Source organism: Thalassophryne amazonica, chromosome 11 (genome assembly GCF_902500255.1).
Source record: "Thalassophryne amazonica chromosome 11, fThaAma1.1, whole genome shotgun sequence".
NCBI lineage: Eukaryota > Metazoa > Chordata > Actinopteri > Batrachoidiformes > Batrachoididae > Thalassophryne > Thalassophryne amazonica.
Window position 1 is genome coordinate 98,914,757 of NC_047113.1, and position 18,079 is coordinate 98,932,835.

At 37.7% G+C, this 18,079-nt stretch overlaps 1 protein-coding gene across 1 annotated transcript in view; it reads left to right on the top strand.

Moving 5' to 3' along the window:
* spdl1 (spindle apparatus coiled-coil protein 1) overlaps nt 1–16,012 on the top strand; it is a 55,291-nt gene extending 39,279 nt beyond the window's left edge. The window contains exons 10-13 of the mRNA XM_034180892.1: nt 10,476–10,542; nt 10,668–10,859; nt 11,013–11,088; nt 15,505–16,012. Coding sequence (XP_034036783.1) covers nt 10,476–10,542; nt 10,668–10,859; nt 11,013–11,088; nt 15,505–15,640 — 471 coding nt within the window. The 3' untranslated portion in view covers nt 15,641–16,012. The remainder of the gene's footprint in view (nt 1–10,475; nt 10,543–10,667; nt 10,860–11,012; nt 11,089–15,504) is intronic.
* Nucleotides 16,013–18,079: the final 2,067 nt, after the last annotated feature.

Sequence of the window (18,079 nt, forward strand, 5' to 3'; positions counted from 1 at the left end):
AAAAAAAAAAAAAAAAACTTCATTTACTCTGTGTGCTGCCCACAGGTCAGATTAAAAAAAAAAAAAAATCATTTACTCTGTGTGCTGCCAACAGGTCAGATTAAAAAAAACTTCATTTACTCTGTGTGCTGCCAACAGGTCAGATTAAAAAAAAACTTCATTTACTCTGTGTGCTGCCAACAGGTCAGATTAAAAAAAAAACTTCATTTACTCTGTGTGCTGCCAACAGGTCAGATTAAAAAAAAAAAACTTCATTAACTCTGTGTGCTGACAACAGGTCAGATTTAAAAAAAAAAAAAAAAAAAAAACTTCATTTACTCTGTGTGCTGCCAACAGGTCAGATTAAAAAAAAAAACTTCATTAACTCTGTGTGCTGACAACAGGTCAGATTTAAAAAAAAAAAAAAAAAAAAAAAAAAAAAAACTTCATTTACTCTGTGTGCTGACAACAGGTCAGATTTAAAAAAAACAAACAAAAAACAAACAAAAAAAAAAAACCATTAACTCTGTGTGCTGCCAACAGGTCAGATTAAAAAAAAAAAAAAAAACAAAAAAAAAAAACTTAATGTTCTCTGTGTGCTGCCAACAGGTCAGATTAAAAAAAAAAATTACTCTGTGTGCTGACAACAGGTCAGATAAAAAAAACAAAAACTTGATTTACTCTGTGTGCTGCCAACAGGTCAGATTAAAAAAAAAATAAAAAAAAATAAAAATTACTCTGTGTGCTGCCAACAGGTCAGATTTAAAAACAAAAAAGAAAAAAAACTTCATTTACTCTGTGTGCTGCCCACAAGTCAGATTTAAAAAAAAAATTCATTTACTCTGTGTGCTGCCAACAGGTCAGATTAAAAAAAAACTTCATTTACTCTGTGTGCTGCCAACAGGTCAGATTAAAAAAAAAAACTTCATTTACTCTGTGTGCTGACAACAGGTCAGATTTAAAAAAAAAGTCATTAACTCTGTGTGCTGCCAACAGGTCAGATTTAAAAAAAAAAAAAAAAAAAAAAAACTTAATGTTCTCTGTGTGCTGACAACAGGTCAGAATTAAAAAAAAAACATTTACTCTGTGTGCTGACAACAGGTCAGATAAAAAAAAAAAAACTTGATTTACTCTGTGTGCTGCCAACAAGTCAGATTAAAAAAAAAAAAAAATTAAATTACTCTGTGTGCTGACAACAGGTCAGATAAAAAAAAAAAACATTTACTCTGTGCCAACAGGTCAGATAAAAAAAAAAAAAAAAAACATTTACTCTGTGCCAACAGGTCAGATAAAAAAAAAAAAAAACATTTACTCTGTGCCAACAGGTCAGATAAAAAAAAAAACTTAATTTACTCTGTGTGCTGCCAACAGGTCAGATTAAAAAAAAAACTTCATTTACTCTGTGTGCTGTCAACAGGTCAGATTAAAAAAAAAAACTTCATTTACTCTGTGTGCTGCCAACAGGTCAGATTAAAAAAAAAACTTCATTTACTCTGTGTGCTACCAACAGGACAGATAAAAAAAAAACTTCATTTACTCTGTGTGCTGACAACAGGTCAGATTAAAAAAAAAAAGAAAAAAAAACTTCATTTACTCTGTGTGCTGACAACAGGTCAGATAAAAAAAAAAAAAACTTGATTTACTCTGTGTGCTGCCAACAGGTCAGATTAAAAAAAAAAATTAAAAAAAATAAAATTACTCTGTGTGCTGCCAACAGGTCAGATTTAAAAACAAAAAAGAAAAAAAACTTCATTTACTCTGTGTGCTGCCCACAGGTCAGATAAAAAAAAAAAAAAACTTGATTTACTCTGTGTGCTGCCAACAGGTCAGATTAAAAATAAAAAAATAAAAATTACTCTGTGTGCTGCCAACAGGTCAGATTTAAAAACAAAAAAGAAAAAAAACTTCATTTACTCTGTGTGCTGCCCACAGGTCAGATTTAAAAAAAAAAAATTAATTTACTCTGTGTGCTGCCAACAGGTCAGATTAAAAAAAACTTCATTTACTCTGTGTGCTGCCAACAGGTCAGATTAAAAAAAAACTTCATTTACTCTGTGTGCTGCCAACAGGTCAGATTAAAAAAAAACTTCATTTACTCTGTGTGCTGCCAACAGGTCAGATTAAAAAAAAAAAACTTCATTTACTCTGTGTGCTACCAACAGGACAGATAAAACAAAAAAACTTCATTAACTCTGTGTGCTGACAACAGGTCAGATTTAAAAAAAAAAAAAAAAAAAAAAAAAAAAAGAAAAACTTCATTTACTCTGTGTGCTGCCCACAGGTCAGATAAAAAAAAAAAAAACTTGATTTACTCTGTGTGCTGCCAACAGGTCAGATTAAAAAAATAAAAATAAAAAAATAAAAATTACTCTGTGTGCTGCCAACAGGTCAGATTTAAAAACAAAAAAGAAAAAAAACTTCATTTACTCTGTGTGCTGCCCACAGGTCAGATTTAAAAAAAAAAAAAATTAATTTACTCTGTGTGCTGCCAACAGGTCAGATTAAAAAAAAAACTTCATTTACTCTGTGTGCTGCCAACAGGTCAGATAAAAAAAAAACTTCATTTACTCTGTGTGCTGCCAACAGGTCAGATTAAAAAAAAAAACTTCATTTACTCTGTGTGCTACCAACAGGACAGATAAAACAAAAAAACTTCATTAACTCTGTGTGCTGACAACAGGTCAGATTTAAAAAAAAAAAAAAAAAAAAAAAAAAAAAAGAAAAACTTCATTTACTCTGTGTGCTGACAACAGGTCAGATTAAAAAAAAAAAGAAAAAAAAACTTAATTTACTCTGTGTGCTGACAACAGGTCAGATTAAAAAAAAAAACAAAAAACAAACAAAAAAAAAAAACCATTAACTCTGTGTGCTGCCAACAGGTCAGATTAAAAAACAAAAAACAAACAAAAAAAAACTTAATGTTCTCTGTGTGCTGCCAACAGGTCAGATTAAAAAAAAAAAATTACTCTGTGTGCTGACAACAGGTCAGATAAAAAAAACAAAAACTTGATTTACTCTGTGTGCTGCCAACAGGTCAGATTAAAAAAAAAATAAAAAAAATAAAAATTACTCTGTGTGCTGCCAACAGGTCAGATTTAAAAACAAAAAAGAAAAAAAACTTCATTTACTCTGTGTGCTGCCCACAGGTCAGATTTAAAAAAAAAATTCATTTACTCTGTGTGCTGCCAACAGGTCAGATTAAAAAAAAACTTCATTTACTCTGTGTGCTGCCAACAGGTCAGATTAAAAAAAAAACTTCATTTACTCTGTGTGCTGCCAACAGGTCAGATTAAAAAAAAAAACTTCATTTACTCTGTGTGCTGCCAACAGGTCAGATTAAAAAAAAAAAACTTCATTTACTCTGTGTGCTGCCAACAGGTCAGATAAAAAAACAAAAAAACAAAACTTAATTTACTCTGTGCCAACAGGTCAGATTAAAAAAAAAAAAAAACTTAATTTACTCTGTGTGCTGCCAACAGGTCAGATTTAAAAACAAAACAAAAAAAACTTCATTTACTCTGTGTGCTGCCAACAGGTCAGATAAAAAAAAAAAAACTTCATTTACTCTGTGTGCTGCCAACAGGTCAGATAAAAAAAAAAAACTTCATTTACTCTGTGTGCTGCCAACAGGTCAGATAAAAAAAAAAACTTAATTTACTCTGTGTGCTGCCAACAGGTCAGATTAAAAAAAAAAAACAAAACTTCATTTACTCTGTGTGCTGCCAACAGGTCAGATTAAAAAAAAAAAAAAAAAAAAAAAATAATTTACTCTGTGTGCTGCCAACAGGTCAGATTTAAAAACAAAACAAAAAAAAACTTCATTTACTCTGTGTGCTGCCAACAGGTCAGATAAAAAAAAAAAAAAAACTTCATTTACTCTGTGTGCTGCCAACAGGTCAGATAAAAAAAAAAAACTTCATTTACTCTGTGTGCTGCCAACAGGTCAGATAAAAAAAAAAAAAAAAACTTCATTTACTCTGTGTGCTGCCAACAGGTCAGATAAAAAAAAAAAAAAAAAAACTTCATTTACTCTGTGTGCTGCCAACAGGTCAGATAAAAAAAAAAAAAAAAAAAAAAATTAATTTACTCTGTGTGCTGCCAACAGGTCAGATTAAAAAAAAAAAAAGAAAAAAAAATTGAATTTACTCTGTGCTGCCAACAGGTCAGATTAAAAAAAAAAAAAAAAAAAAAAAAAAAAAAAAAACATTTACTGTGTGCTGCCAACAGGTCAGATAAAAAAAAAAAAAAAAAAACTTCATTAACACAGTCAAAAATCTTGGATTGCTGACTTCTACCAATCTTTTTCAGTCTGTTATTTTGTTGAACTTGTACAGACATTTTCTCAACAGTGACATTCATGTTTCTGCATTGATCTTTGAGATAGAGAGGCACCTGGGGGGACCTTATGGAGTCATGAAGTTGCTTGCCAGAGGTGTTTGATGATGCTGATATCTTTGCAGGTCCAATGTTAATGTCTTGGTGCTGCCTGTCTTGCTGTACAGTTGTGAGACTTGGACGCTAACCAGTGACTTAAGGTGACAAGGGGGTATCTTCAGAGGATCCTTTGGCACTGCTGGAAAGACTTTGTATCAAATGAGCAGTTACTATGAGAGACTAAGATTAGGGGTATCACTTACATTGTGAGGGAACATCAGCTTCGGCAATTTGGTCATGTGTTGTTTCTGGCCGTGATGGCCATTAAATTATTGTTATGGGTCCTTTATTTCACATGCCAGTCCTCTTAGTTAATGTGTCTTAGAGCCTGGCCAATATGTTGGTAGGCTGATCATATTGGTGAAGGTGAGCTTTTTGCAAACGCATTAGTATCGACATCATTGTTGTCCATATGTAAAATTTTATTTTACTGAATAAACAATAAGGAAAACACTTTATCTCACCATTTCCAACAGCCAAAGTCTTTATTTACAGTGCTGTCAAACATGGCTGGGACCCCATCACCCCTTTGTCACATTAGCTACAAGTGACAGGAGCAAAGCGGCAACCATTCATTTTCAGTCAGAGTAGGCACAGCAACAAGGGACAAGTGGTTGCTGTGCCTCCAGATGAGATGTTGATTTTCTACTAATCACTAGCGAGGTGATGCAACAACTGCCAGTGACATACATTTGTTGGGTCTTGGCTACACACACACATATATATATATATATATATATATATATATATATATATATATATATATATATATATATATATATTAGTTGTGCTCAAAGGTTTACATACCCTAGCAGAAGTTTAAATTTTTTTTGGCCATTTTTCAGAGAATATGAATTATAACACAAAAACTTTGTTTCACTCATGGTTAGTGGTTGGGTGAAGCCATTTATTGTCAAACAACTGTGTTTACGCCTTTGAAATCAAGCCACCAAGACAACCAGACAACTCAAGCTTTGCATTTTGCATCACTAGTCTTAGCTTCATAGTGGAGTAGAGCAGAGAAGGATTTTCTTTCACCATAACAGATCAAATCCAGGCTTGCATCTCAGATGTACCTTCTGGCAATTTGTAGCTAAACTTTCAGGTCGTATTTTTAAGAAAATCCTCCTCTATCCCACTTCATCATGAAGATGGGTAACTGGTGATACAAAATGCAAAGCTTGCACTGTGCATAATTTCTCCAATCAGAGCCACGTAAGCCTATAACTTCTGGGTTGTCTGGGTGTCTTGGTGGCTTTCCTCACTCTTCTCCTTCTTGCACAGTCACTCAGTTTTTGAGAACTTCTTCTCCATGCAGATGTACCATAGAGTGCCATATTGTTTGTATTTTTTTGTAATTGATGTAAATAAAGTCCAAAACATATTCAGTGGCAACTTTACCATCGGAGAGCCTTGTCCACAACTACCACAAAAGACTCCAAGCTGTCATCGATGTTAAAGGGGGCAATACACATGATTAAGAACAGGGATATGTAAACTTTTGATCAGGTTCATTTGAGTAGTTTCTGTTGTCATGACTTGAAAAGAGTAAACACAGTTGTTTGCCAATAAATGGCTTCACCCAACCACTAACCATGAGTGAAAAAAAGTTTTTGTGTTATTGTTCATATTCTCTGAAAAATGGCCCAAAAAAAACTTTCTGCCAGGGTATGTAAACTTTTGAGCACAACTGTATCAGAATAATAGTAGTGCTATGTGACTAAAAAGATTAATCCAGGTTTTGAGTATATTTCTTATTGTTACATGGAAAACAAGGTACCAGTAGATTCAGTAGATTCTCACAAATCCAACAAGACCAAGCATTCATGATATGCACACTCTTAAGGCTATGAAATTGGGCTATTATTAAAAAAAAAAGTAGAAAAGGGGGTGTTCACAATAATAGTAGCATCTGCTGTTGATGCTACAAACTCAAAACTGTTATGTACAAACTGCTTTTTTAGCAGTCCTGTGAATCACTAAACTAGTATTTAGTTGTATAACCACAGTTTTTCATGATTTCTTCACATCTGTGAGGCATTAATTTTGTTGGTTTGGAACCAAGATTTTGCTCGTTTACTGGTGTGCTTGGGGTCATTGTCTTGTTGAAACACCCATTTCAAGGGCATGTCCTCTTCAGCATAAGGCAACATGACCTCTTCAAGTATTTTGACATATTCAAACTGATCCATGATACCTGGTATGCGATATATAGGCCCAACACCATAGTAGGAGAAACATGCCCATATCATGATGCTTGCACCACCATGCTTCACTGTCTTCACTGTGAACTGTGGCTTGAATTCAGAGTTTGGGGGTCGTCTCACAAACTGTCTGCGGCCCTTGGACCCCAAAAGAACAATTTTACTCTCATCAGTCCACAAAATATTCCTCCATTTCTCGTTAGGCCAGTTGGTGTGTTCTTTGGCAATTTGTAACCTCTTCTGCACATGTCTTTTATTTAATAGAGGGACTTTGCGGGGGATTCTTGGAAATAAATTAGCTTCACACAGGTGTCTTCTAACTGTCACAGCACTTACAGGTAACTCCAGACTGTCTTTGATCATCTTGGAGCTGATCAGTAGGTGAGCCTTTGCCATCCTGGTTATTCTTCTATCCATTTTGATGGTTGTTTTCTGTTTTCTTCCACGCATTGTCCATTTTAAAGCATTGGAGATCATTGTAGATGAACAGCCTATAATTGTTTGCACCTGCATATATGTTTTCCCCTCTCCAATCAACTTTTTAATCAAACTACGCTGTTCTTCTGAACAATGTCTTGAACATCCCATTTTCCTCAGGCTTTCAAAGAGAAAAGCATGTTCAACAGGTGCTGGCTTCATCCTTACATAGGGGACACCTGATTCACACCTGTTTGTTCCACAAAATTGACGAACTCACTGACTGAATGCCACACTACTATTATTGTGAACAGCCCCTTTTCTACTTTTTTTTTTTTTTTTACTAATAGCCCAATTTCATAGTCTTAAGAGTGTGCATATCATGAATGCTTGGTCTTGTTGGATTTGTGAGAATCTACTGAATCTACTGGTACCTTGTTTCCCATGTAACAATAAGAAATATACTCAAAACCTGGATTCATCTTTTTTAGTCACATAGCACTACTACAACCCCTGGCAAAAATTATGGAATCACCGGCCTTGGAGGATGTTCATTCAGTTGTTTAATTTTGTAGAAGAAAAGCAGATCACAGACATGACACAAAACTAAAGTCATTTCAAATGGCAACTTTCTGGCTTTAAGAAACACTATAAGAAATCAGGAAAAAATTGTGGCAGTCAGTTACTTGTTTAGACCAAGCAGAGGGAAAAAAAAATATGGAATCACTCAATTCTGAGGAAAAAATTATAGAATCATGAAAAACAAAAGAATGCTCCAACACATCACTAGTATTTTGTTGCACCACCTCTGGCTTTTATAACAGCTTGCAGTCTCTGAGGCATGAACTTAATGAGTGACAAACAATACTCTTCATCAATCTGGCTCCACCTTTCTCTGATTGCTGTTGCCAGATCAGCTTTGCAGGTTGGAGCCTTGTCATGGACCATTTTCTTCAACTTCCACCAAAGATTTTCAATTGGATTAAGATCCGGATTATTTGCAGGCCATGACATTGACCCTATGTGTCTTTTTGCAAGGAATGTTTTCACAGTTTTTGCTCTATGGCAAGATGCATTATCATCTTGAAAAATGATTTCATCATCCCCAAACATCCTTTCAATTGATGGGATAAGACAAGTGTCCAAAATATCAATGTAAACTTGTGCATTTATTGATGATGTAATGACAGCCATCTCCCCAGTGCCTTTACCTGACATGCAGCCCCATATAATCAATGACTGTGGGAATTTACATGTTCTCTTCAGGCAGTCATCTTTATAAATCTCATTGGAACGGCACCAAACAAAAGTTCCAGCATCATCACCTTGCCCAATGCAGATTCGAGATTCATCACTGAATATGACTTTCATCCAGTCATCCACAGTCCACGATTGCTTTTCCTTAGCCCATTGTAACCTTGTTTTTTTCTGTTTAGGTGTTAATGATGGCTTTCGTTTAGCTTTTCTGTATGTAAATCCCATTTCCTTTAGGCGGTTTCTTACAGTTCGGTCACAGATGTTGACTCCAGTTTCCTCCCATTCGTTCCTCATTTGTTTTGTTGTGCATTTTCGATTTTTGAGACATATTGCTTTAAGTTTTCTGTCTTGACGCTTTGATGTCTTCCTTGGTCTACAAGTATGTTTGCCTTTAACAACCTTCCCATGTTGTTTGTATTTGGTCTAGAGTTTAGACACAGCTGACTGGAACAACCAACATCTTTTGCAACATTGTGTGATGATTTACCCTCTTTTAAGAGTTTGATAATCCTCTCCTTTGTTTCAATTGACATCTCTCATGCTGGAGCCATGATTCATGTCAGTCCACTTGGTGCAACAGCTCTCCAAGGTGTGATCACTCCTTTATAGATGCAGACTAACGAGCAGATCTGATTTGATGCAGCCCTAAAAACTCTATATATTCTGAATCCTCATGACATGGGGAACAAACTGGTACCACTTTTTTAAAAGTTGAACTGAAAATTACCCCAAAACAGCCATTTACAGTGAGGAAAATAAGTATTTGAACACCCTGCGGTTTTGCAAGTTCTCCCACTTAGAAATCACGGAGGGGTCTGAAATTTTCATCTTAGGTGCATGTCCACTGTGAGAGACATAATCCAGAAATAAATAAATAAATAAAAAATAAAAATCCGGAAATCACAATGTATGATTTTTTTTTTTTAATAATTTATTTGTATGTTACTGCTGCAAATAAGTATTTGAACACCTACCAACCAGCAAGAATTCTGGCTCTCACAGACCTGTTAATTTTTCTTTAGGAAGCCCTCTTATTCTGCACTCTTTACCTGTATTAATTGCACCTGTTTGAACATGTTACCTGTATAAAAGACACCTGTTCACACATTCAGTCAATCTTACTCCAACCTGTCCACAGCAAGACCAAAGAGCTGTCTAAGGACACCAGGGACAAAACTGTAAACCTGCACAAGGCTGGGATGGACTACAGGACAACAGGCAAGCAGCTTGGTAGAAGACAACAACTGTTATGATTATTTATTAGAAAGTGAAAGAAACGCAAGATGACTGTCAGTCTCCCTCAGTCTGGGATTCCATGCAAGATCTCATTTTGTGGGGTTTCTGAGAAAGCTCAGAACTACACAGGAGGACCTGGTCAATGACCAGAAGAGAGGTGAGACTACAGTCACAAAGATTACATTAGTAACACATGATGCTGTCATGGTTTAAAATCTTGCAGGGCAGCAAGGTCCCCCTGCTCAAGCCAGCACATGTCCAGGCCCGTTTGAAGTTCACCAGTGACCATCTGGATGATCCAGAGGAGGCATGGGAGAAGGTCATGTGGTCAGATGAGACCAGAATAGAGCTTTTTGGAATCAACTCCACTTACCATGTTTAGAGGATGAGAACAACCCCAAGAAAACCATCCCAACCGTGAAGCATGGGGGTGGAAACATCATACTCTGGGGGTGCTTTTCTGCAAAGGGGACAGGAAGACTGCACCGTATTGAAGGGAGGATAGATGGGGTTGTGTATTGTGAGATTTTGGCAAACAACCTCCTTCCCTCAGTAAAAGCATTGAAGATGGGTCATGGCTGGGTCTTCCAGCATGACAATGACCCAAAACACACAGCCAGGGCAACTAAGGAGGGGCTCCATAAGAAGCATTTCAAGTTCCTGGAATGGCCTGGCTCTCCAGACCTGAACTCAATAGAAAATCTTTGGAGGGAGCTGCAGTGTGTGCAAACCTGGTGAAAAACTACAGGAAACATTGGACCTCTGTAATTGCAAACAAAGGCTACTGTACCAAATATATTTTTTCAAACAAGAAAACAGATCAAACATTGACTTGTCTCCATGTGTCATCCAGCAGACTCCCTGAAATGTCAGGTGGTCTTTGTTGTGACAGGAGCTTCTGTGTGTGTGTTGTTGATTGACTGCGTATATGTCTGCTATCTGCTACAGGCTCGCAGTGATAAGATCAAACTGGAGCTACGAGTAGAGGAGCTCCAGCACAAATACGAACCAAATGGTAAGCAGTTGGATCCAGAATCGACACTGAGCGAGTCACTCGGGGCGTTTCACTGCCGTGTGAGTCGCGCTTGACCAAATGAGAGTTTACCGCCTTCTGACTGGAGCAGCTTGTTTTGTCTGCAGAGGCAAAGAAGAACCTTCTCCCGAAGAGAAGGAAGGAGAAGCTGCCTGTGGACATCACTCCATCCTGTGATGGTGCTGTTCCTCTGAAGGTTGGACAAGTCAGTGCCACAGAGGTGGACATCAGAATCACTACGCCGGCAAAGCCTGAAGCTGAAGCTTGTCCTGCGGCCGATCCAGAGAGCGCCACACAAGGTGTGTACACTGGAATTTTAAAAAAAAAAATTTAAAATTTAAAAAAAATAAATTTTAAATTAAAAAAAAAAAAATGCAGTTTTTGTCTTCACGTATGTAAATGTTAGTATTATGGAGTGTTCCCTCATACGGCTAATTGTTCCCATGTTTCAGGTGCACAGACTGAGCCGCGATCTGCCAAGTGTGTGAAGATCAGTGCAGATCAGCCTGCTGTCATTCCCAACGCGAGGTCAGTCAAAACGGGCTCATACGGTGCTGAGCACATCACACTGTGAAACAAACCAAATCAGACGTGTTGTTAGGGTTTCAAATGGGACATCAAATTAAACAAAACACTTTACTTCTCACTCCCAAAAGCTTTAGATGTCTTTCTGCCTGGACAGTTTTTATCAGTTCACAAAAAATAGCAATCCACTGAAGCAGTCAGAGGCCTCAAACCGATTCAGTGTTTCATTCTTCATCTACAATGCCACTTGGTGGTGTCACTGATGGCACAACAGTGCTGTGTGCACCCGACGTCTTTCCCCCAAAATTCTACATTTAAAACATGGCTCTTAACCACAGACACACACACATACAGTGCTCTTTTAAAAAATTTCTGGAGGAGATCCCCAGACCCCCCCATAATCAATAATGTGTTTTTACTTGACAGTTTGAAGTGAGTTTTCTTTGTTTCAGAGGGCTTCAAACCCATTAAAATTCACCAGAATATACAAAATTTGACTTGCTCTTTTAAAAAATTTCTGGAGGAGATCCCCAGACCCCCCCATAATCAATGATGTGTTTTTACTTGACAGTTTGAAGTGAGTTTTCTTTGTTTCAGAAGGCTTCAAACCCGTTAAAATTCACCAGAATATACTACATTTAAACTTGCTCTTTTTAAAAACGTTCTGGAGGAGATCCCCCAGACCCCCCATAATCAATAATGCACTTTTACTTGACAAATTGAAGTGAGTTTTTGTTGTTTCAGAGGGCTTCATACCCGTTAAAATTCACTAGAATATACAAAATTTGACTTGCTCCTTTAAAAATTTCTGAGGAAGCATCCCCAGAACCCCCATTGATCAATACTGTGTTTTACTTGACAGTTTGAAGTGAGTTTTTTGTTTGTTTGTTTCAGAGGGCTTCATACCCATTAAAATTCACTAGAATATACAAAATTTAAACTTGCTCTTTTTAAAAACGTTCTGGAGGAGATCCCCCAGACCCCCCATAATCAATAATGCACTTTTACTTGACAGATTGAAGTGAGTTTTTGTTGTTTCAAAGGGCTTCATACCCATTAAAATTCACCAGAATATACAAAATTTGACTTGCTCTTTTAAAAATTTCTGGGGGAGCATCCTTAGACCCCACAGAATCAAGACTACCCCCCCCACCCCACCCCACCCCACCACCACCACCCTTTTATCTACCTTTAAGTTCAGGTTTTGCATTCTTTTTATGCTTTGTCTCTCTCTCCTTAGAGGCTGTTTAGAATAGATTTGTATACTGTCTGTGTTTATTGTATTTATTGAGGAAAAAAAGTGTGTACCCCCACTACGCCACATTTTAGGGAATTGCTGGCATTGATTTTTGCCAGGAAAAAATTTCAGTCAGATGAAAATTTATTGCTTTAACCCATGAATTAGAGAATACCAGTCAACTTAATCTGTTTTTTCTTTTCCTGTTTTGTTCCCCATTTTGCTCAGACATGAAATCAGTGTCCTACCTCAGAAATAAAAAAAAAGTTTATGTAGGGATGTAGATGTAGGGAATAAACCCTACATCTCAGAAATAAAACAAACATTTATTTCCTACAGCTCAGAGATAACACACCGCAGTGTGTTATCTCTTAAATTTTCATTGTTACGCAGATGATACCCAGCTTTATCTATCCATGAAGCCAGACGACACACACCAATTAGCTAAACTGCAGGATTGTCTTACAGACATAAAGACATGGATGACCTCTAATTTCCTGCTTTTAAACTCAGATAAAACTGAAGTTATTGTACTTGGCCCCACAAATCTTAGAAACATGGTGTCTAACCAGATCCTTACTGTGGATGGCATTACCCTGACCTCTAGTAATACTGTGAGAAATCTTGGAGTCATTTTTGATCAGGATATGTCATTCAAAGCGCATATTAAACAAATATGTAGGACTGCTTTTTTGCATTTACGCAATATCTCTAAAATCAGAAAGGTCTTGTCTCAGAGTGATGCTGAAAAACTAATTCATGCATTTATTTCCTCTAGGCTGGACTATTGTAATTCATTATTATCAGGTTGTCCTAAAAGTTCCCTAAAAAGCCTTCAGTTAATTCAAAATGCTGCAGCTAGACTACTGACGGGGACTAGAAGGAGAGAGCATATCTCACCCATATTGGCCTCTCTTCATTGGCTTCCTGTTAATTCTAGAATAGAATTTAAAATTCTTCTTCTTACTTATAAGGTTTTGAATAATCAGGTCCCATCTTATCTTAGGGACCTCGTAGTACCATATCACCCCAATAGAGCGCTTCGCTCTCAGACTGCAGGCTTACTTGTAGTTCCTAGGGTTTGTAAGAGTAGAATGGGAGGCAGAGCCTTCAGCTTTCAGGCTCCTCTCCTGTGGAACCAGCTCCCAATTCAGATCAGGGAGACAGACACCCTCTCTACTTTTAAGATTAGGCTTAAAACTTTCCTTTTTGCTAAAGCTTATAGTTAGGGCTGGATCAGGTGACCCTGAACCATCCCTTAGTTATGCTGCTATAGACGTAGACTGCTGGGGGGTTCCCATGATGCACTGTTTCTTTCTCTTTTTGCTCTGTATGCACCACTCTGCATTTAATCATTAGTGATCGATCTCTGCTCCCCTCCACAGCATGTCTTTTTCCTGGTTCTCTCCCTCAGCCCCAACCAGTCCCAGCAGAAGACTGCCCCTCCCTGAGCCTGGTTCTGCTGGAGGTTTCTTCCTGTTAAAAGGGAGTTTTTCCTTCCCACTGTAGCCAAGTGCTTGCTCACAGGGGGTCGTTTTGACCGTTGGGGTTTTACATAATTATTGTATGGCCTTGCCTTACAATATAAAGCGCCTTGGGGCAACTGTTTGTTGTGATTTGGCGCTATATAAAAAAAATTGATTGATTGATTGATTGATTGATTATCACCTACACTCAGAATCACTTTTTGTTGTGACTACATAACTTAGAGATTTAAATTGTCCTACCAGGGCCCAAACTCGGTTAAAATAAAATCTTATTTTAACCTACAATGCCTGTTGTCAACCTGTCAATTTTAATTTCCACAACAAAAGAACAGTCTTGCTCACCGGTGCTGTGTTGGTACAACACCCACCTTTCGTGGAAATGGTGCACTGACGATTGGGAACCCGAACCAGTCGGTCCTTCTTCCATCAAAGCCAAAGCCGCGTACAAGACCGACCCCTACTGGATCTGTTTGGCCAGCCACCCGGTTCAGTCCGACGGGCCAGAGAGCATCCCCGCTTCTGACACCAGCTTGTGGAGGCAAAAAAGATTTTAGACGAAGCTCTCTGGGGCTGTTTGTGGAAATAAAAAAAATCAGAGAATTGACAGATTGTCAAAATAGCAGACTTTTAATTCGAAGCTTCTACGTCACACAATGCAGCACAATCTGAGAAAAGTGTGTTCGAAAGGCAGCTTGTGCGAGTGCCCTTTGTACACCAGCTAGGGCAGGGGCACAGCAAGCAGTCACATACACATGAATACATTTGCCAGCAATTAAAACTGTTTCAGATTTTCTCATGAAAACTCTCGCTGAATGATGTTATCACAATTTTTGCTGTGGAGGAAGAGGAAGGATAGTTAGGCAGAGATGGTGTGTTTTATCAGTGCAGCTGCAAGGTTACATAAAGACGTTTAATACAGAGTTTAGATGCAAAGTTTTAGGCAGGCTATCTGTAAGGCAAAAAATGAATAATTTTTACATCACAGCAGTTTAAGATGAGTGAGTGAGTGAACAGCTATTTACCAGGTGATATAATGTGTTGTTAACATCAAATTACACATAATGTAAGACAAAATGAAATATTAATTATATTTGCATCATCTACTTGAAATTAAATTGGTTCAAGTTGTGGCTGTTAGAATTGGTTTAAAAAGACAAATCTTGAATTTATTTTATTTTATTACACTTTGCATAGGCTTATTGATGTCTGAGAAGGACCTGTCACAGGCACCGAGGGGCCACAAGGACAGTACCCTCCTTTGGAAATATGAATCACTGATTTAAGATGTTTTCTTCCTTTCTTTTTTCAGTGTTAAATATTCTTGGGAATTTAAAGTGTGTTGCTCTTGGAAAGCATGTACATCCATTTTTTTATGCAACATTATAATATCGGTGCCATAAAACAGTCTTAAAGTGACATAGACTATGACATCATGATATTGTGATATTTTCTGATGCAGTATATCGTCCAGTAAAATGTGTTACGGTGACAGGCCTACATACAGGTACAGGCCATAATGTGTGTGCTGTGTGCTACGTTTCCTCTGAAATGTGTTCCTGCATTGCGTTGATCTTGCGCCATGTTACACTGATAAGGCACGAGCGCATCGTAGCGCGGTGCAGTGAGTGGCTGGCTTTAGACCCAGGTGTTGTGTGGAGTACTGATGGTTTGTGTTTTTTGTCCTGCTGCCTTCAGCCCTCCTGCTTATACCGAGAAAGAAACAGAGGAGAACCAAGAGAACAAACAGGAGATGAGGAAGAAGCGGAGAGCAGTAGAGATGATCCATGTGCGCTCTGACAGCAGCATGGAGAAGCAGTGCGCGCAGCAGTAGAACACGCATCCTGCTCTGTCACTGAGCGCTCAGTCTGCACTTTCTTCACCTATTCATACTTTGTACTGTATGCTCTTCAATCTCTACTGTGTTTTAGCAAAGTGGAGTATTCTGAATGTTTTTTGTTTGTTTGTTTGTTTTTTTCTGCTCCAATAACAGATTTAGCCGCGATGTTCTGTAAAACACATCTGGAAACAGCACCGACACTATAGACGATGGCAGCACAATTCGTGTTTTCAGTACTGTTCAGTACATTATAACATGCAGGAAAAATGTGCTGAAAACCAAATTGGATGAAGACGTGTTGTTAGTAAATGTGCCCTTTTGGGGTGGGGGGGGCACTTAGTATAGCAGATATTTTGTTTTGGTGCCTGACATGCAGTTGATTGTAGTACAGGTGCTGATTGTTCACAAGTATACGAGTATTTCATTCCAGATCTTGCAAGTTGTTCAGTGTTGTGTGAAGTGTGCTCTTGAATGAGTTCATCTCTAGTTTTGTCTCCACACATGGAGGCCATAAAAATACACACTGTTCGTTGTAACGCAGTTCCATCACGCTCCTGTAATAAATCGGACCTCGTTAAGAAGCTGGCTCTTTGCTTTCCGTTTTGACAGTTCTGTAAAACATGCATCCAAACATGTCAATTTGCATTATGGGAAGCGCAGGGGGCTGCCAGGGGTATTATGGGAAACGTTAAAACAGCAAATACATGTAGGATATACATGTTTTCTGGGGGGGTGTCATTACACTGAATTACATTAAATGGTTAGAAAAAGTATTACGAACATTTTGCAATATAATCAAGGCTTTGAACCGGTTCATGGAACAATAACCAAAAGCTATTGGTATTTTCTAGGAATGAAAACAAAACCAGAAACTTCTTGAACAAACGCTCAGCATCTCTGGGGTGAATGGAGCTGTGGGCGGAGCTGGACACTGAGCTTCTGCATGATGATTGGAGATTCAGTTGAAAGGATGAATCCCGTTTTGATTGACAGCTTTTCTGAGATATCCACTGCCACTGAATCATCGGGTGCTCAGTCCCGTCGTGGATTTTGCAAATGAAGCCGGATTCTGCCAGTGGTGATTTTGCAAGTGAAGCCGGATTCTGCCAGTGGTTAGCTTTAATAACTGGTAATCAGCTAACTGAAAAGTTATCTTTTTTTTTCTTTTTTAACACTAAACTGATAAACTGTCTAAAAACTTATCAGAAGCTACAGATAACCGATAACTTTCAATTTTGCCTCCCATACGCTCTCAGCTACTAAGAAGCTGATTTTGAGTTTTTACCGCCAAAGCTTCTCAGAACCAACAGTGATCACAAACCCAAACAGCTAATAAGCCAGCACTTTTGTCTTTGTGCACTCTGCCCCCTGCTGTAGGAAAACGGCATTTACCCTGATAGGATACAGTGGTCCAGCGATGAGGCAGAGGTCTTGAAATGGAAAGCAGATTTGAATTATGGTTTTGCCTTATAAATAAAATTATTCCGGATAGAATAACTACATTAATGTAAACTCTTAAAATGTACAAAGTGATATATAGAACACATATCTGTTAATTTTAAAATAATGCACTAATGCTGAAGATTTGAACATTAACACACCAAAGGGATTATGGGTAAACTTAGCCTCCGCTCATACTGATTGGTTGATTCATTCATTCTATGTAAAAACCAACACAAGTGAATCAATGTAACGTGTTGGTGTGTACAAATAAATGTGCTTTTGTAAAATAGAATTTTTCTCATTTGTATATAAAAAAGTTTTCAAGATCCCGCTAGACAGTGCCGAAGTGCACGCGTGATGGCATCACAACTCTATCCGGTTAATAACAACGTCTATAAACCCAGAGAATATATTCACAAGAGTTTTAGGCACAATATACAAAGAGTTTAATGCTGTTGACCCTATAGAGCCTGATCAGAGCATCTCAAATGCATTTCTTCTGTGTGAATACCCACAACGCACCTGGACACAGCATGTCCACACTAAAACCTTCAAAATTAGTGCATTACTTTAAAACTAAAACATATATCTGATATTTTCACTTTATAAAACTTCAGACGTGAAGTTAATTTAAAGTGTCCCTGCCACGCTATGATGTTTTTACATATTCTTGAAGAATAAAAAAAAAAGCTTTTTCCACATGTTGTCTTTGTTTTTTTTACCATAAAATTATACTGAACAAGTAGACATTTCGTTACCCATCTGAGAATTAGAATTTTCAGCCTCTGAGTTGACCTACTTTTTCGCTGCGACAGATGTGACGTCATTCGAGTAAATGTCTCGCAGCGCCGCTCTGTTTACCAACACGGCCAGCGAAGGCATTGTTAAAGATTTTATATATATATATATTTTTATCACTGTTAAACATTTGTACCTTTGTCTTCTTTCTTATGAAAACGTTATTGTGCTGTTGTGCACCAGTCTTAAGAT